At 36.8% G+C, this 21,283-nt stretch overlaps 1 protein-coding gene across 1 annotated transcript; it reads left to right on the top strand.

Annotated features, from left to right (window-relative positions):
- The first annotated feature begins 3,568 nt into the window (after window positions 1-3,568).
- LOC110918423 (chromatin assembly factor 1 subunit FAS1) lies at window positions 3,569-12,063 on the top strand. The gene is made up of 12 exons (XM_022162740.2): window positions 3,569-4,443; window positions 5,327-5,426; window positions 5,840-5,987; window positions 6,104-6,227; window positions 6,853-7,211; window positions 7,700-7,993; window positions 8,098-8,179; window positions 8,476-8,616; window positions 9,109-9,534; window positions 10,402-10,539; window positions 11,511-11,556; window positions 11,694-12,063. Exons 1-12 carry the CDS (start codon window positions 4,024-4,026, stop codon window positions 11,852-11,854), a joined length of 2,439 nt encoding a protein of 812 aa, XP_022018432.1. The 5' UTR covers window positions 3,569-4,023; the 3' UTR covers window positions 11,855-12,063.
- Window positions 12,064-21,283: the final 9,220 nt, after the last annotated feature.

The raw sequence follows: 21,283 nt of genomic DNA, 5'->3' as shown, positions 1-21,283 counted from the left end.
TGGGAGGCTGTCGAACCACGCGCGAGCAGCCCCTGTGAGAGTTTGGACGAACAGATGGTACCACATTGGCATGGTCCATTGTCCTAGAACACCAACACTGGTAAATACTCGGACATGATCATCAGGGTCAGTGAGACCGTTGAACTTTCCCACTGTTTGAGGTAGCTTTGCTTTTTTCTAGCGGGCCTAGAGCGATGCTTCAGATAAACTTCAAGTGTTCAGCAGCTTCTGCTGGTCTGTAAACAAGACTAAAATCATGCTCTGCTTCTTCGTTGTAGACGACGCGCGACTTTAGTCTGTAAGACTAATGATTTCTTTGCAAGTGGTTAAAAACTGAAGAACTTTTGTCGTCTTGCCAAGTAGGATCATTCGCATCTATGTCGTCCCACTCATTGTTTATGTTGCGCGGCCCTAGCCAGCAATGCAATGGACGCCTTTGTTGCGCGTTGAACGGATGATCATAGTAACTGCCTGTTTCCCCGTATGTATCGCGCGTGTCATGCACGCTTAGTCTTATCTGGGGAGGAGGTCTAATGAACTGCCCTTGAACGTTTTGCTGAGGGGGTGCCTGGCGCACCCCCTGTGTTGGCCCAGGGGGTGTCACCAAAGATGGTTCCGCTTGCAAAATTGCTTGTTGTGCACTTAACGACTGGCAAGCAGCATTGATGGTAGCAATTTGTTTAGCGTACCAGGAGGCTAAGGTTTCGCCTTCTGGTAGGCCTAGTAACGCCGAGATGTTTGGAGCTGGAGCTGAGTTTGATGGTCCAGCAATGTTGCTTGTTGGGGTACCCGCTTGAGTGACACGAGTGATACTCGCGCGGGGTCCCCATGTGTTTGTTGCTTCGCCTTCGACTAACTCGTAAGTAGGATGGAGTTGGACGTGCGAGTTGTCCTCCCCCGCTCCTACTTGAGAGTGTGTACCAAAGCCGAAATCGGGTATTCCCTGACCAGCCATGATCGAGAGAACAGAAAAAGCTCAGAAAAAAGAAGATAAAGTGATTATAAAAATCGGTTGGCGCCAATGAAGAAACACGAAACTAATTTTAGGTTATTTAGTTGGGTTTATGTTTCAAACATGAGGGTTAATCTTCTTAATCCTTCCTGAGCTTGGATGAGATCCTTCCTGCAAAACAATAACACCTCGTTAAGCTCGTTAAGAGGGGAATACTGGGGTTTCCCTCTTAACCACTCTCCGGCGTGAGAATAAGTGACTGTTTTGAGGAAATTAAGTGTGTGTTAAGAGTGAGAGAGTAGAGAACAGAATGGTTTAACCTGTGTGTGAAGGTCCCTATTTATAGCCGGAGTGGTGTAGAAGGAGATGGGCTGATGGGCCTTGGGCCTGAAGGCGACAACAAGGAATATCCGCTTTGTCCCTCTGGTGACGACCGTTAGTGTCTTTTAGAAGATCTTCGGTGCTGGCGCACCTTGATTGGAGCCACGTGTCCGGGTTGTCGTCCTTGTTATCCTTCTGACATAAGCATGTGAATGGAGATCATGGGGAAGTTGTCGCCGCCCCCTGATTGGTGCCACGTAGGCGTCCTTGTGTACTTTTTGTCTCCTGCACGATTGTTAATCGTGGAGCACGATAGGGTACAGCCTGCTGGACGCTGATTGGCTCGCTCTTCTGCCACTCGTACCTTTGATGCTTCCTGAAATGGCCCTGCGCCGCTACCCTCGCGCGACCTTTGGTGTGTGTCCAACCAGCGGGCGCAAGGCTTAGGGGTTGAGGGCTCTTATTCAGGATGCTAAGTGTGAAAATTGATGTTACATCTTGCTTGGACCTCTCGCGCGGCCTAGGTTTTGCCTAAGTAGCCCGCGCGAGGTCTGCAGATTAATCAGATTAATGTATAAGGAGTATGGTTCAGCGCGCGACCTGATTGGTCTGCGTGGCTTTTTGGGACCATACCCCTTCAAATATATAAAATTACAGAGTAAACTGCAATTTTCCCCCTGGGGTTTAGGCAAATTGGCACTCTGACCCCTTTAACGAAATAATTGTAATTTTACCCCCCAACGTTGATGTTTTGTCGCAATTTTACCCCCTGTCGTCAGTCAACAATTATTTGACTGTTATAGGTAGGGGTATTTTGGTAATCTTACCCCATATTTATTATTATTATTATTATTTATAAAATCAAATTATCATCATCATCTTCAAATAAACCAGATGCATCGTCATCATCTTCAAATAACCTCACAACAATTTCCCTAAATAAACTCACAGATCCATACACCAGAATTCATCATCTTCATCTAGCTCCGCCCTCCTGTTCACCGGCAACCGCACACCCACAACACCTCCTGCTCCCCCTTACACCACTCCCACTCGGTTTCGTCTCCTATAAATAGTGGGAAGGTTTGCAGATGAACTGAAATCATTCAAAGCAATATGCTTTTCAAAGCAATCTGCTTCTCAAAGTTGTATTTGCTCGTGACGATGCAAATAGGCATTTTAGTGGATCAAACTTACCTGTTCAGTTGTTCAAAGCCCTGTTGTTGTTGTTGATGAAATCTCAAATCCTGTTCATATAATCGATGAAATCATGGTTTATTAATATAATCTAAAATCCTATTGGAAAATAAGGTTACTTACTTTGAATCTTCAAACATCAATCCATAGAACAGAGGTTGAATCAATCGACAGAATCGATGGTTGCGATTGAAGGACAGAATCGGTGGTTTGTTTGAAGATGCGTGCGTGCGTTTGGGGAAAGATTTGGTTTTTTCCTTACGTTCTGCACGTGTGATGGGTGGTTTAATGGGCGGATCGCAGGGTTGGTCATACCGACAACAGTTGGGTTGTCAAGATTCTTGATAAAGCTGATCTTTTAATTTGATTTTGGTTATGCTGAAATAGAGTTTTCTTTGTTCTTGTTTAAGATCCTAAAAAGCATGTTCTCATATTATTGGAATTGATTATAATCTGAGTGTTTAATTGGTGAGTACAATAATTGTACTCATATGTTGTGCACATGATGGTGGTTTATTTTGCATGTATAAATTTATATATTACTTATAACCAGGTGGGTGGTGGAGGCTGATGGTGGTGGAGGTGGAGGTGGGTGGTGGCGGCTGATGGTGGTGGGGACAAGGTTTGCAAGAACTGTTTAACACCGGGGGGTAATATTGCTGAGTACAACAAACCATAGGGGGTAATAAGAAAAGATAATTTAATCATTTTACACGGGGGATAATATTACAGAGTAGAACCAACCATAGGGGAGTAATATGAAAGGGCAATACAGTCATTTCACATTCTAGTTAACAGATCTGTTAATTTATTTGACGACAGGGGGTAATATTGCGACATAACAACAACGTTGGGGGAAAAATTGCAATTATTTCGTTAGAGGGGGTCAGAGTGCTAATTGGCCTAAACCTTAGGGGGTAAAATTGCAGTTTACTCAAAATTATCTTACTCAACATGTGTAATAAAAGAGGTTTTTATAAATGTATTGTTTTTTATTTTGGATATAAAATTACATTTATTTCACTCGTGTAATACATATAGCTCTAACCTAGTAATATAACAAAACAAAGCGATACAGATCGAATTTCTTTCAAAGAACCCCACTAGAATAGAATTAGGCATCCCTCCCTTGGTCGAGTAGTTGCCCAGGCGCGAAAAAGGGATCTCGAAATCTAAAATATTAAGCGGCAACGCCATCAATTCGTATCCCGCCATCACAATTTTCATGAACGCGGGAAAATCGGTATTTCCAATTTCTATTCCACCCTAAATCATCGCAAATCAAACACTCGTTGAAACCACTAACCTCTGGCACATATACCCATACCCACGTACTCCTGTACCCCATTTCACACAAACCCTAAAAATAAAAACCCACTTTAAAGTACCAAAATCACATCATTTCATCACAATTCTGCTGTGCATCTTTCAATCCGCGAGTTGTAACCACATCTTGCAGGTCAATTCGACGCGAATTTCAGTTTTCAAGTTTCAATTTTCAAAACCCTAGATCAAAATCGTTTTTTAGAAATTAGGGTTTAGGGTTTGCGGAAATGGGTGACCCGATGGTTATCGATGTTGCTAAGAAATCAACAAAGAGGAAGCGAGTTGAGATGGTGATGAGTTTGGAAGAGAGAACGTCACGAATCGGGGTTTTACGTGAAGAAATCGAGGGTTTGATGAAGTATTACAATGAGGGTTTTGGCGGGGAGCGGTTGATTGATGTGGGTACAGTTAAGGGGGGTTGTTCGAGTAATATGATGATTGCTTGTTTGTTGGAAGAGAGTAGCCTGCCGTTGTCGAAACTGGTGGAGTCGATTTTCGGGTTGGTTAAGGAGAAAGATGGGGTGGTCACTGAGGCGGCTGTGAAGAGTTCGGTGATTTTGATTGGTCAGAGGTGTTGTTATGGGGTTCAGAATATGAATGCCGATGTGTTGGAAGATGAATCTGCTTCTTGCCTTTGGTGTTGGGAGGTATAAAACTGAAATTACAATTATTTATGATTTTAATTATAATAAAAGTTTTTATATGAATTTACTTGGGAGTGTTTATTTCATAGAATGGAATGGAATCTTGATGAAATTGGAATGTTGAGTGTTCTTTTTAACAAAAGAAAGAATTGGATCTAAATTCTTTGAAATTCTTCAAGTAGTGATTTCAAGGAATGAAATCTACATTTCAATTCCATCCAGATTCCACTCCAATATATGAACCCTATTTTTAAGATGTTAATTGAGTGTTTTTTTTTACAAATTTTCAATCTTTTTGTGTCATTTGATGATATTTTTTAATTGCATGGGTGATTTGGAGTACCATTTTTAGGTTTGGGTTGGTTGTTTAGGGTGACTAATAAAGGGAATGTTTGGGATTGCTTATTAGTGTTTGGTATTATGTTTATTTAAGCTTTTTATATGATTATTTGTGAGTGAAATGGATTGTTTTAACATAGTAGTTTGAAGTTGATTAGTTAAGTAAGCAAGTTTCAATAATCAATCCCAAACCACCCCTTGAATACACGAAGCAAGTGAAGTTTACAAAATGATTGTAAAATCTATTTTGCCACGTTCAAGTTCATAATATTTGATTCCATACTAAATTCTGCAAGCATTTATATTAGATTACTCGACCCGTATATCATTTGTAGGTCTACTTATTTTTGTATGCACTCTATTTTGGTATTTGTTGGTTAGATCTGTGAATAGATACAGTTTACACTCATAAGATGAAATCAATCATCTTTATGTTTTGATTTTGCATCTTTTTTGTTTACAATTTTGGTTTTCTTTCAATGTCTTGTACATTTTCACATCAAACAATTTTAGGTGGTCTAATTGTTAACCACTGTTGCCTCTGCAGACAAGAGACATTAAACTGCTTCCAAAATCTCTTCGTGGCGCAACTAAAATTCGACGTACCTGTCGCAAGAAGATCCATGAGAGGATAACTGCTGTTTCTGGTTAGTGCTCAATCATTATATTTTTCATTGGTTGTTAGGCAATGGTCAGTCTCTTATCTTTTATGTTGCTTATAATATGAAAAGAAACTGAAAAAAGTATGTAGTTAATAAAGTTTTGAAACTGCGGATTGATTTTTGTTGAATACAACAAAGCAAAACATTTTAGTAAAAAGTTTTTACTATTGTTCTTTTCATCTAACGCGTTTTAGTTTGTAAAAGTCAACTTTTGGATTGATAGGAAGTTGCAAAATGGGTACTTTGTGGGTTTGGTTTAAAATGGGTAACGTTGACATTTAAACGGTTTTTGTCTAATTTTATGAACTTTCTTTATAAATAGCCAGTGTCTTAAGTATGGTTAGAAAGTTTCATACTTAATTTGTGTAATGTTTAATGACATTGATTGTTCACTGCAGCCGTTATAACTGAACTTATGAAGCCAGATAGCACTTCAGATAGTGGACAGAAGATAATGAAGGCATCCGAAAGGCTTAGTAAAGTATTGGGTGAAGCAGAAATACGTTCACTTGTTGAAAAAATGGAACAGAAAAATGGCGCTGATGTGTAAGTGTATATATATATATATATATTTGCATTGTAGATTGTATTGTTTAGAATCGAGCTTTATTTTTTTACTGTTATTATTGGTTCACTAATTTATCTTTTGTTCATGGTTAAAGTGCTGAGAAAGACGTGAAGCGAGAAGAAAAACTAGCAGTGAAACAACTGGAGAAAAACAAACGTGAAGCTGAGAAAGAGAAAATTAGAATGGAGCGGGAGCTTTTGAAGGAAAAGCTGCAAACTGTAAGTTTTTTTTTACCTATAGATATCTACACTGTTATCATAGGAGAGGGGTGTGAATTTTTGACACGGTTTGAAAACACGACACGAACCTGACATAAAATTCGTGGGTTTGGTCTAAACTGGTTTGAGTCAGTTTCAGTTTGAACCGTGAACATGTTTAGCTAAACAGGTTGGGTTTGGGTCAACCCGCTTGAGTTGGTGGATTGACCTGTTTAACTCGTATATATTATATTATGTGTTTTACAATATGTTTTATGGCATAAATTAAATTGGGTGTGGATTTTATGCCATAATTATAACATAAAAAGAGAATTCAACATAAGATTATTTAATTAAAATGTAACTGTATTATATAAATCTGTGTTTTTTTGTGAATTTTAGATTTAATAATCTAATTTTCGGGGAAAAAAATCGGGTTGAACAGGTCATGTTCGGGTAAATGTGCGAGTATTTGGGTCGTGTTCGGGTTTGTCTAAAATTTTTGGGTTCGGGTTGAACCCACCAACCTGCGAACACGACCCTCTGAGCACCCCTATGTTATCATATGTGGCATGTGGTTTATGATTTTGGTCAAACTTTATTGCAGCTTAGTAGTGTACTTTATTAAACTGGGAATTAATTGCAGGAAAAAGAGCAGAAACGGTTGCAAGAGGAGGCAGAAAAGGAAGAAAAACGCCGTGAAAATGAAATTAAAAAACAGCTAAAAAAGCAACAAGAAGAAGCAGAGAAAGAACAAAGGCGCCGTGAAAAAGAAGAAGCTGAACAAAAAAAGCAACTTGCTTTGCAAAAACAAGCGTCAATCTTGGAGCGATTCCTTATAAAAAGCAAAAATAATTCACCTGTGCAGGTGGAACAGTCAACAATTAAAGAATCTGCTACCTGCATTTCTCCCCAGGAAAAAGAACGTGTTCCTGATACGGTTATTCAGTCAATGGATAATGCTCTCTCATCAAAACAAGAGTTTGATGCAAAAGAATTATGGAAGTAAGTTCTTTTCATTGTTTTTAAAAAATCTAGCTAAAACGTTCCAAGTCATCCAAAACATGTTTCTAATGCACCTAGTGTTATAAATTGTTTTATAAAAAAATGGTTTACGTTTGAAACTCTATAGTTTTCGGTGAATATCATAAAACTAGAAATACTTTTCATGTTTTGCAAAAAGTTTTTGACTCAATTGTCAAGTGTTAAAGTTTTTTTAACTTGTTCAAATGTGCATATATGTGAAAACTGATAGTCAATGATGGCTACTTACAGAGTCAACACATGTGGATATCATACATGTATTTTTTTTTTTTTGCTCATGTTGATGCCATGTAGAATCTTTTGCTAACCCTAACATAACACTTTTTTTGAATTTTGACATAAAGAAAATTCATTTCAGCTTAATGAGCAACTAGCAGTATTTACCATTATTTTTACATGTTTGTATTAATTGGTTTTGATATTGTGTGTTTTTTATTTGAAATATATAGGGTACACCTGAATTCTTGGCATCAATCAAGCCACTGTAGTAGCAGAAAACGCCATTGGGGCATTAGACGGACCCCAAAAACAGCTTTGGTCAAGGAGCTTAAGCTAACCAGTAAGGGTGAAGATGACCCAACTGTAGAAAAATTTGATGACGGTTGGATTGAAAATGAATCAAAAACTAATGCAATCTCAGATGGTTCAGCTTCTGGTAGCCAGAAACCAAGGCGGCGTAAACAGTTGCTACAGTTTGATAAGAATCACAGACCTGCATTCTATGGTTATTGGCCCAAGAAAAGGTATGTCATGTTGTCATGAAGTTTTTAGTTAATTTTTTTTTTGGGTTAGGGAAACATAACTATAGTTGCTGATTGGATTTGATTGTGTTATGTGTTATTATCAGTGACGTTGTTAGAGGTCGTTGCCCTCTTGCTCAGGATCCCGATCTGGATTATGAGATTGATAGTGATGAAGAATGGGAAGAGGTATTTATCCATCATGAAGTATATGCAGCTATTTATAATCTAATATCCAAAACAATATAGCGAAAGTATTAAATACAAAAGGTCTTAACGTGTGACGGTGCGGGAGTGAACAATAACGTGCGTAATTATGCAATCAACGTGCGTAATTATGTATTATGACGTGCCTATTTTAAAAATGAACATGCGTAATTCACTTAGCACCCTTGCACGTTAAGGGGCTATTGTACGTTAACCTTCCCCTAACAGTATAATCATACTAATTATTTATGAATTATTTAAAAATTTATATGATATAGGAAGAACCTGGGGAAAGTTTGTCTGATTGTGAAAAGGAAGAAGATGACGAAAATATGGAGGAAAATTTATCAAAAGCTGATGATGAAGATGAAAGTGAAGATGGGTTTTTTGTACCAGATGGATATCTTTCAGAAAACGAGGTAATTTTAGCTTCACTTTTTTTTTCCCCATTTTGTATCATTTTCTCTGCTTTCATTATTCAATAAAACCAGGAAATAATATTTTTATAAGTAAAGTACACGAATGGTCCCTGTGGTTTTTACCAAAATTGTGGATTTGGTCCCTAGCTTTTCAAAAATACACGAATGGTCTATGTGGTTTGCACTTTGTAAGACATAGTCCCCAGTCAACAAATCTAAAGGTTATAGGTTGTTAGCATGTCCAAGTTAGGGACTATATGTGTTACAAAGTGCAAACCACATGGACCTTCTATGTACTTTTGGAAAACGCAGGGTACTCAATGTGTTACAATGTGCAAACCACAAGGACCATTCATGTACTTTTTTTGTAATATTATATATGTTTTTTTCCTCATGTTTACTATCTTATAAAGCTTGCTTTATTTGAAGAATAATGTAACAAAGTCAAAAATTACTTAATTGTTTTTATATAAATATTTATTTTTACTGTAGGGCGTTGAAGTTGACAGAATGGATGCCAGTGAATTAACTGAGGATGCTAAAAGTTCTCCTAACTGTGTTCAAACTGAAATCGAAGAGCTTTCAGTACTGTTTAGACAGTTAAAGCATCTTAACACTTTGACCGAACACGCTCTTAGGAAAAACAAACCGGTGATAATTTTGAATTTGATGCATGAAAAGTCAAAGTCAAACTCCTTATCAACTCAAGACCGCTCAGAAAGTGAACAAATGTGCTTGCAAGCTCTGAGTATCTGTGCCTTTCCTGTGGGACCGTCTATTGAGATATCAACTGGTGATGATGTGCAAGAAGAGGTACAAGACGACCACCCGACCCACCCGTCAAGTAGCAAAAGTAATGCTGTGCCAGCAGCAAGTGGAGTTACTACTACAATCTCAGATTCAGATTTACCGGAAATTGTAAGTGCACTGAGTCTATATATGGAACTAGCGGTTGAATGGGTTAAAACGGGTCAAAATGGGTGATTTTCTGTTTGGGTTGTATCGGCTTGGCTCGGCTGGGCTGTGTTGACTCCTTGGTTTAAAAAAGCGCGCCTTAAGCGACCCTAGGCGCAAGGAGCTGCACCTTGTGTGACATAAGGCGAGCTCTGTACAAAAAGCGAGCTTTTTTGGAAAAAAAATCCCACTGAGGTGCGCACTTTTCGTACAGAAGGTGTTTTTGTGCTTTAAAGTGTTAAACATGTAGCTAAAATGGTTGTACATTAAGTGATTTATACATTAAATCATATATAAACCTTATTTACCACTATATTTTTGGTAAGGGATGCTGAAAGTCCTATAGGATATATAAAAAAAATATATAAGCACCTTGCGCCTCACGTACGAAAAGCCCGCCACTTTTGCGATTTGCGCTTCGCGCTTTGATTTTAGACTCCGTCGCTTTTGTGCGCTTCACGCTTTTTTAAACCAAGGTTGACTCATATACCTTTTGAGTAAAATATGTTGCAAATCTTTGGAAAGTTTTAATAGGACTAGATTTGACCTTAAAATAACTTGTAAATGTTAAAATTGCATTAAAGATTAATATTTGTCGCAAGATCACCTTTTCTAAAAGCTTTTTAGTTTAATTGGGAGAAAAAGTAGATTATCCATTCTCTTAAAAATGATTTAATAAAAGTGTATACATTTAAAACAAATATTGGGCATCTTTCAATCTGTTTGATCTACCCATTTGTCTATTCCTTTTTAGCTAATATTCTTGAGTTGATTTGTTAAACCGCGTTAATTAATACTATGTTACTGTTTTTAATGATTTTTTTTATTCAGGTTTCTGTTATTCAGTCTTGCCCACATGGGATTAACAAAGTGGTGAACTCTTTACGGTTGAAGTTTCCAAATATCCCAAAATCTCAGTTGGGAAATAAAGTTCGTGAGATATCTGTTTTTACAGACAACCGTTGGCAGGTTTGTAACCTTTTTAATTCATTTATTTCCATAGTTGTTAAAAGCCATCGCCTCTTGCGCCTAGGCCCAATTTCCTAGCAAGGCGAGGCAATTGCGCCTTGGGTCGAGGCAATTGCGCTTTAATTCTCCAGGTAATGGTTCATGCGCATATTCCTGCAGATTCCTAGATTCAAATGAGTTTCCGGCCAAATTCTTTAAATTATGGCAAGATTCCAACGAGATTTCTACTTTTATCTAACGAAAACTATTTTTCTACACTAATAAACTAGAATTTATAACTTTTGGTACTAAATAGACGACGTAAAATGTTATATAATAGCTTTAGTTTTATTTTATTTGAAGAATAGTATTAATTTTCTGTTATATAAAAATATTTTAAGTTTTTTTTGTTGTGCGCTTTTTTTTTTCTCAGGCCCACGCCTTTTTTGCGCCTTGCGCCTAGGCCACATGCGAGACCTATGCGCTTTGAGTGCGCCTAACATCTTTAATAACTATGTTTATTTCTTTGGTTCATTATGTTATAATATTGAGCTTTAGATAAGTCACTAGTTCTATTGTGAATCTTGCATTAGTAAAAGCTTAGAACTTGAAATATTTGATGTGTGAGTTGCATGGGCGAAGGCGCGAAGCTTAACTAGGGTGGGAGGGGGTGGCCGGCCCCCCGAACTTTTTACTCAGGAGTGGAGAGTATGTAGTTTTCGTATAGAAATTTTAGGGTATATACGCTTTTGACCCCCCGGTTTTATAGAAAATTTTAGGTCCGGTGACTTCCGCACCCTTGTTGGAAATCTCAAGCTTCGCCACTGGTGAGTTGGCTAACTGGGTTATGGGTCAAAATGTGTAATCTTTTAGTATAGGTTTTCTTGGTCTGTTTTTAAATTCTATTTAACAAATTAGTGCAATAAATATAGTTTCACTAGTTGTGTTATTAAATAATAGTCAATAGTATTAATCATCCTTCTATTTTGCAGGTCAAGAAAGATATCCTAGAAAAGTTTGGCTTATCATCCTCTCCAGGTACTCATTTAAACACCCCAGCTTTTTATTACTAACAAGAATTAGTTTCAGATTATTATTTGGAAAGTTTTATTCTTTAAAAATATACTATTCAATGAGTTTTAACAATTTTCAATATATTTGCTTTTGCTAAACAGAGAAAACGGTAAAACGGACCAAATCTATCGCTGCTTTTTTCTCAAAAAGGTGTCTGCCGCCTACCGGTAAAACAACAAACCCTAATCAAGTGTCTCCACAACCCATGGAAAAAAGTTCAGCAGCTGTTGAAATGCAGATGAACACATACAATAATCAGTAGTTAGTTTCTTCTTGTATGTTGTGTTTTGGTACTGTTGCTGCACTATAATAAGGATTCTGGCATAGTGAATACCTTCTGTCTACTAGTTGCATGGATTATATCATATATTTTGCTATGTGGCTTGTTCTTTGTCTACTAGTGCATTTTGGGTTTGTGCACAATTTTTTGTACTTTGATGGCATTAGTTTTAAATACAAGAGAATTTTTCATTCACTTATTGGTTGGAGGAATGACTTTATGTTCAAAACATATTGTTGCCCCTTCCTTTTTCAAGATCATGTGTAATATACCACAAGCATACGTTATATTTCTAACTTTGGGCGGATGCATGCCAGTGTAGTGAGTTGAATCATATCCTCTTGAGTTTTTAGGGCACAAAAAGCTCGTTCCACGCTCTTTCTTGCTGCTGTTTGTGCTTCCTTGAACCTTATGTGTTTATCGTCTTGGTATGATTTTACAGCCCTTCTTAACTCAACTGGACACTTTGTGTGGATCCATGTACAACCTTGTTGAATAGTGGTGATTGATCGAGGACTTTGGGGTTGTTAGAACATGCGGCACCAAAAAAGGCATGCCAAAACCATAAATCTTGGGTTATTGCTTTGAGCATAATTGTAGGATACTTGTGGAGGTCGGTCTACACATTCTTTTCCATACAACTGAATAACACAATACACAAATACTCATCATACATGCCTGGAGGATTCTTGTATGATAATTGACTTATCATCGATATGCACTTCATAATAACGCAATTTTTTTTCCATCTAGCATCTCATCTAGTTTGGAAAAATTCAAAGTTCGTCTACGTATCACTAACCAACTATTTGTAGGAATGATTGTCTTCGCATTCAGAACCTTCTTCTAAACATCTCATAACCATATGTAGGATGTTCAACGAATTAATCTTGCAGAACAATGTTCGCGTGCCTCTTCACGATCTCTAGGTACTCAAACACCTAACTTTGCTATATCTTGATCTTCATGTAACGATGAATAAAGTTACAAACATTCATCATAAAAGCTTCATCACCAGAATATAATGAGTTTGATGGAATTTTAAATAGATTTTTTGTATAATCCGTGCATTGAAATTTTGGGAGAGATATTTCAGATTTGAGTGAAAATATAAAATTTAAAAAGTTTATATAAACTGCTTTTTAAACTACTAAAGGACTTGTAGCCTGATGGACTAAGGAGTGTAGTAACATGTTGCCTCCCCTAAGTGGTGTGTGTTCTAAACCTGTAGCGAACGTAAGTGTAATATTTAGTGGATATATGAGTTTGCCGTTTAAAAAAAACTATTTTAAATTGTTTAATTAGTTTATTTTTTAATGTGCAACGGTCACATAACGTTTGAGGAAGATGAAAATGATGGCTATCACGATTCATTCAAGTGATCTATTAATTCCATCCCTACCCCTTTCATGGTTATATTACAACGCAAAAATTACAAATCAAGTCATGATTTAGAATCTCACTATATTTATACGTTTAAAACATTAAACAATGGTACACTTCTTTCAAATACCATAATAAAGAGGTATGATCCCGAAGCACAGATGCACATGTGTCAGAGGGACCATACCACTCCAAGCTGGCAGTCTAGACACACAAGAGCATCCAGAAGGTTCTAGAAGATTATGGAAGAAGACACCTAGCGACAAGAAGATGCTCCCAACAGACAGAAAAGACGACAGGTGGCACCAATGGCAGCGTGCCAACACTGATTGCAAGATCTCTATGGGGCAGGCCGACATCCAATACAAAAGGACGTTGAGCTGGAGCGAATAACCCTGTGCCACGTCACCTTCATGCCTGGCCATGGTAGAGGGGACAAAAGGGATATTCCTCCTTGTCAGACAACTGTCAAACAATAGCTAGTTGGCAATCTCATCCCTTCATAATTCTTCGACTACAAATATAAGACTTAACCTCCAGGTTTAAGGAACAAATTTCTTATTTTCTTACTTTATACACACTTGTTCCTAAATCAAATAAGTAAAAAAACTTATCTTGGCATTAAAAACAAAATGAGATGTGCTCCATCTTTAAAGACTGAAATGCACTTAGACCATTCCCATCGGTGACTTCCAAAGGTTTAGTCGGTAAAAGTAATTAATAAAAAAGAAGAAAAAATCTTCACAAGCCGCAGCGACCCATGTCACAACCCATATTCCACTTATATTCTTGACACATGTTCATCTACTAAAACTATTGGTTGTTATTTATTTTCGACTAAATTGAAAAAATCGTCTCTAAGACCGGGTGTAGTGGTAGAGAAAAATAATGCCCCCACCATGGGGCATTATTTGACACGTGTCATCCCAGTCAGCATGGGGCGTTATTGCAAAAGTGGCGTAGTGGGAATAATGCCCAAATAATGCCCTTCCAATCATTAACAAAAAAAAAAAAAAACCAATCTATTCTCTCATTGGCCAGTCAAACCAAAGTCAACCCATCACAATCCCATTTTGGCGTTTTAATAAACACGCCGGACCCATTTTTTTTCGAAAAAAACGCCCCAAAACGCCTAGCGTAATGGGGGGAGGGGCGTTATTAGGCGTTTTTTTTTTATTAAAAAAAAAAAACGCCCCACTACGGGTGGTCTAAGGTTTGAGCACTTTTACAAGATCATCCAAAAAGATTTTTTTTTTTATCTGAATCACTGAGGTTTCATAAAAGTTGTCAAATCCATCCATTTCTCTAATACCATTAAAAACTAACATTAAATGATGGGTATTTTGGATGAATCTGACAAGTGCCTAAACCTCATGGACAATGTTGATAGTTTACTTTTTTTTTAATGATTTTCTAATATCTATCTATACTATATAATAAAAGAAACCATTTTAAGGACACTTGTCATCATATTAGGCCATGTTATATAGATAAGTATTATTTTAGTTTAATCTTTTATAATTAATTATAGATAATCCTCCTACTAAATATTATTTAGTTTAATTTCTTATAGATAATTATTATTTAGTTTAAACTCCTTCTCATTTATAATATTATTTATTTAACTAATAGAGTAAATTACAATTTTAGCCCCTATAGTTATATCACCTTTACTCTTTTAGCCCAAAAAGAATTTTTAATTTTGGCCCCTGTGGTTATATCACTTTTACTCTTTTAGCCCAAATTTTTTTTTTTAACATCTGAGCCCACAACGTCTTTTTTTCTAATCTTTTTTGGCCCCTAATGTCTTTTTTCTAACCCTTTTGGCCCCTAACATTTAATGGATGAGGTTAGTGTTAGGGGCCAAAATGGTTAGAAAAAAAAGACGTTGCGGGCTTAGATGTTAAAAAAAAATTTTTTAGGCTAAAAGGGTAAAAATGATATAACCACAAGGGCCAAAATCTTAATTTACTCTAACTAATCTTTACTATATAATAAAAGAAACCATTCGAAGGACACTTGTCATCATATTAGGTCATGTCTTATGAATAACTCTCATACTAAATATTATTTAGTTTAATATTTTATGGATAATTATTATTTAGTTTAACCTTTTCTAATTAATTATAGATAACTCTCCTACTAAGTATTATTAATTTAAGATATTTTTAAATAACCAAATTATTTTATCACCAAAACCAAACTTTGTATTAATATATTATTTATTTTTATTTTCATTATTAAAAAAATTATTATATCGATTTTATTACATAATTTTTAACAAATTGTATATAACTTTCAATACTACTTTATATATAAAATTAGATTTATTACGGGTTTTTTAAATATAATTTGTATTTTATCACTCAAATGACTGCTTATTTGCTTCTTGAATAACATGTTTGACCATTCTTTTCAATAATCATCTCCGCAGTAACCATATCTATCGCGTACCGAGTATATCCATTAGTTTTTTAAATATAATTTTCTTTATTTGGTATATAAAATCATATTTATTTAAGCTGTGTAATACACGAGGGCTTTTAAATATATAACTTTTTTTATTATTTGGTAAAAGATATTACATTTATTCAACCCGTGTAATACACGTGGTTTTAAAGATATACGTTTTTTTATTATTTGATATATAAAATTATATTTATTCAACCGGTACAATATGATTCTTATAGATATAACTTTTAATTACTTAATATTTAAAAATGATATTAATTCAACCATTGCAATAAATGAGGTTTTTAAAAATATATTGTTTTATTATTTAGTATATAAAATTCACTTATTTAACCCGTGTAATACACGGGGTTATAACCTAGTTTATTAATATTTACTTATAGTTTTTTATTAAATTTATATGTACGAAGCGTCCATGCTCATGTTTTATCAAAGTGGTTCGTACATTTTTGTACATGCCACCTAGGTTCCACTCAGGGGCGGACCTAATGTAGGTTGAGGCGTAGCACGGGCTACGGCTCAACTTTTTTCCGGTAGTGTAAAATTTTATTTTATTTTTTGATTTTTATACTAAGGACACCCCTCAACAAGTACTAGGACACCCCTGAAAAAAAAAATTTACAAACTGAAGTCAAGCCCAAATAATACTGATTATATTAGTCCAAAAAAAATAATAGCTCAATAGTAATTAGCCCAAATAACCAAATAATAACCTAATAGTGTATTAGATTATTGTGCTATTTGTGATTGTGAGTTGTGAGTATTCTTTATTTCTTTTCTTCTTGAGTTCTTGAATTGTTTAATTTCGATCTAAAAATTAAAAATAAACCTAGCCCAATCTAATATCTAAAAACTTATTGCCAATATTAATTCATAAAGCTTAGCCTAAATGTGATATGCTCAATATTGATTCGTTAACCTAAATACTAATAACTTAAAAAAAAACTAGTTTATAAAATTTAATTCGGTAAGGCCAAAGGGTTTTTTTTGGCTCACCCAGCACTTGAATTTTCAGGATCGGCCCCGCCCCGTAATGCATGTAAAAAAAATTATGTTCTATAAATGTATCGTAAAAAAATTTGGAATATCCTTGAATATTTCTTCTAGTTCCACCACTGATTCTACTTCGTGATTCCATTGCGTTTGTAACTTGATATGAGTAGTAGGTTTTTAATTGATTTTGATAAAATATTACACCTTTAAAAAGTCACAGTTTTAAACAACAATATTGATAACACAAAGTGGAAACTATTACAACTCTTTGTTTTAATAAGAAAAAAGTTATTCACTATACATTTACGTATCAATAAGTTTTTTATGTGTTTTCATACATCTAATACTCGAGTGAAAACATATAATTTCATACGACTATATACATCGTTTGTTTTCAAATGACTAAATCGTATATCTTCTAACGATTAAATTGCATATTTTCAAATGATAACATGGCAAAGGGCCAAAGGTAAAAAAAAAAAGAAGCATTGTGTTCTAAAGTTTTAGACTTTTATTATGAGTTAAATTGGGACATTATTATTATGTGATTAGTTTTGTCACTTTGTGTGTATTTTCAGGGGAATTGGCCTGTAATAATCTCAACTAGAGGTCTTTGTCATTGACAGTCCCACTTTTAAATATTCCCCCCACAAGTCTCATCTTTCACCTATTTTTCCTACACCGATCCCCGTTAAAAAACTTAATGGAGTTGTAACACCCCAGTGTTTCGAAAGTCAAAGTCAAGATTGAAGACAAAGGAAGAAAAGATCGCTAATTGCGATCTGTCACTCCTTGCTCAATCCCTGTTTTGACTTCTTTGACTGTAGTTAGTCTATTTTATGTTTTACATTAGTTGTATTATGTGGAGTAATTAATTATAATCGAAGTAATCGAATATTTATCGCTACGAACCGCTTTACGACTGTGAATAATAGGAAGTAACAATGCGATAAAGTCAATTAAACGCTAATCGAACTAATCTAATCAACATCGCGCTCGCAACTCGAATTACGCATTTTTGGTGATTGTTATATGTGTGTGTGCCTTATGTGTTACTTGTGCATGTTTATTTATGTATTGTGTGGTAAACGATCGAATCGCAATCGAACTCAATCGCAATCGCAAAACGAATACGAAATAAGGATGATTGTATGTTGATATAGTATGATAATTCGTGGCGAAGAGACAGTGCGAGATATGAGTGGTTGGGATTAAAAGTAATTTGAATAGGAAACTCTATCGCATTCGCATCGCTCGCAATCGAAATCGAAATATCTAAAATCGTCGTGCCAAACCAGATGCCAGCCGGCCGGATCGCCATTCGACCGGGCTGCCATCCGGTCGGTGTGCCATCCGACCGAACTGTCATCCGGGTGTGGTGTCATCGGACCGACCCACCCTTTCCCCTTTTGGAATCCTATAAATACCCATGTCACTTTCACACTTTCCATTTTTGGAAATCCTCTGACTGAACAGCACGCTCTCCTCACCTTTTCTCAGATTTCTCTCGATTCAGGTAAGATCTCGACTTAACTCATGTACTTTCTTGGTCTACACGCACTCCTACACCTTTCTATCTTTTGAATCTTAACTTTTAACCGTGAAATCACCAAGATTCAAGGTGTTCTAGGATGACGTCATCATGTGTTCTTGAAGAACTTCATGTTTTGGCTTCAATCCACCAAGAACAACTTAGATCTAACCGATTTCCACATAAACAAACAAAAATCTCTAGTAGATCTAAACATTTTCACCAAAGAAAGGATTGAAAGATGGTTTTCCAACTTTCTTTCAACTCTTTTACACTCAAAACCGGTGGAATCGGACCTTGTGTCGACGTACTACTCATTCTTGTGGTTGTGGCTCAAGATCTGTATTCTAGCCACGAGGTTTACCGATTTCAGGTTAAACATGGAACACCGTCACAAAACGTTAACTGACTGGATCTGGTTGATTCCTGTCCGATCAGAAGCACCAAGTAGTGACAAGGTTACTGTTGTTTTAAACGATATCAAAATGCCTCGATAAAACGACAAACAATCAAAACGACCAAGTGAAAGACGAACAGAATGACCAGCACGGAGTGCTATCCGACCGAACTACTGTCCGACCGGACAACCATCCGAGCGAGTGGCCGTTCGAACGGCTGCCATTTTGGGTCCCACACTTAAATAAACCTCATTTAAAGATGAGTATTGATGAATTGCTATCCGATCGGACTACCATCCGACCGGATTACTCTTCGGATCATGAGATACTTGACTTTATAATCGATTTTTCAACATGTTCAATGCACTAGTGATGCCACCCGACCGGACTGCTGTCCGATCGAGTGACAACCTGCTGTGAACTTGTTCTCACTAAAGTGTCAACCTATCGGATTACTGTTCGATCGGACTACCGTCCGGTCGACCGACCTGAAAGGTAGAGATACTTCAATGTTTTCAAATGCTACAACAAAAACTTCAAAAGTCAAACCATCATACACAAACACATACTTCTCATAGGAAGAAACAATCCACTCGAATAGTCATCCGACTGGACTACTGTCCGACCGGATAACCATCAGAACGGATTATCATCCGCACGAATTGGCCGTCCGATCGGATTACCATCCGACCGAACTACCATTCGACCCCTCAACACTTGTGTTCGTTTTACGCGTCACTCATTATGCTATCATTCTAATCAGGCTAACCTTACTCTCAAGCGCTCCCTTCAATCCATCCAACCGCTGTGAGTATACTCGATCCCTTTTTGCTTTATGCACTTTTGGGTGTTACATACGTTACTTATACAAAATCACAATCGAACACACTACGCAATACTTTAAACGCTAACCTTTACTGCATGTATTACGTGACTAAATGAATGCTTGTTGTTATGTTTACACGTGGAATGCTGTCTACCTGCCTTAACGACGATAGTACTATAACTTGGACTCAGCACCCGTTCACTCGGGGGTTGTTAAGGATAATTATTTGCATGGATTACAGTGGTGATCATGTATTACGAACTGCCTTGGGCAGTCAACCCGCAGTCATTGGTATCAATAGATCCATGTCGATAATTAACATGCTTCGTTTTCCTCCGTGTACGTGCTGGTTATGCATAAACTATTTCGAACTCTATATGCTACTATCAAACTTGTATGCTCACCTTTACACTATGTGTATTGACTTTTATTTTAACGTATGTGACAGGTATTTAGGATGCTTAGCTGCTAGGAAAGCGAGGCTATAATAAGTTTCTAGAGGCCAACAAATAGTTATTTGTATTAATGTAATCAGGAGTCTCTAGAAGCAGATAAACAATTGCTCTATTTGAAAATCTGAGTTATCGGAATAGAACTATTTGCCTGGAATTTATCTGTAATAATTTGTTTACCTTTTGAGGCATGGTATGGGACATGTTACTTTAAATTGATTGGTAATGATAATTGTTATGGAAACTTCTGGACAATCAGTTTCGCTCAGTGCCGCGCCCCGATGATTCCGCCATCGGTTGGGGTGTGACAGATTGGTATCAGATCCATAACTATAGGGAACTAGGCAAGACACGACCTAGTCCGGGTCGATGTCTTAGAGACCTAGTCTATAGTTAGGACCCGATAGACCGACTCGTGCATGTCCATTAGGGATTTTGTATGAGCTTACTGCTAATCTTCGCCACACTCGCCTATACTACACTATCACTGCACTCGAATTTTCAATAATGAAGAAGCGATTTAGTTGAGAATAGGTGTGAAAACCGCAAACTCTCGACTAAAAACTGCTTAATCGACCCGCATTTTTACTTACCAACGGGGAGAATTATACCAAATCAGGAGTGAAATCCATATTTTGATGAATAATCTCCTCTATTTTATTAAAATCGAAGGGAAGTTGTCAAGCCAGGGGTGAAACCCTAACCTTGACGGCTTGACCACGGTTTTACAAAACCCTCACCAAAGTCTCGACGGACTCCAACGACCTGGACTCACAGTATGACTAGAGGGATGTGCGCCGGATGCCCAAGAATCGAGGCAGAGGCCCAATCCTGAAGGTCAAAATGTGCACGCCAAGTCCTTGAGAATGGTCGAATCGCTTTGGGTAGTCAATGTCTATTAGCCGCAGACAATCTACTTCTCGATTTTTATGTGTTTCGATTCTGAGCCCGCAACTGCTGACTCTGATGATTCGTCATTTTTATGTGTTTATACGTGTAATTACCTGTTTATGTGTTTAAATTTTTGGAAACTTATTCGATTTTTGCTCTCACTACGATCGACACACACGACTCGCATTGCTTCTCTATCTCAAAACGTTAACAAATTGTTACTACCACGAGGAAACGCCGTACGCTCAGATACTCGCTATACTATATGCTTATACCATACTAATCGCTATGATTAAACGCGATCGCTATATTCGAACAATCGCGAGCTTTGAATGATAGGTTTCTGTATTCTGACTGCCTCTGTGACTAAATGCGTCTGTGCTTTTGTTGTGACAACTCGAAATTTAGAACCTTTCGTTGTAACTTACTTGTACGTTATGTGACTAGTTAAAATGATAACGTGAA

This window comes from Helianthus annuus, chromosome 16, assembly GCF_002127325.2.
Source record: "Helianthus annuus cultivar XRQ/B chromosome 16, HanXRQr2.0-SUNRISE, whole genome shotgun sequence".
Classification (NCBI taxonomy): domain Eukaryota; kingdom Viridiplantae; phylum Streptophyta; class Magnoliopsida; order Asterales; family Asteraceae; genus Helianthus; species Helianthus annuus.
Note: the sequence above shows the minus strand (reverse complement) of the source record. Positions and strands in the feature narration are given on the sequence as shown.

Coding starts and splice junctions, on each gene's coding strand:
- LOC110918423 (XM_022162740.2), top strand. CDS start 4,024: ATGGGTGACCCGATGGTTATCGATGTTGCTAAGAAATCAACAAAGAGG. Junction 7,212..7,699: donor GATGCAAAAGAATTATGGAA/GTAAGTTCTTTT, acceptor TGAAATATATAG/GGTACACCTGAATTCTTGGC. Junction 8,180..8,475: donor GTGATGAAGAATGGGAAGAG/GTATTTATCCAT, acceptor TATATGATATAG/GAAGAACCTGGGGAAAGTTT.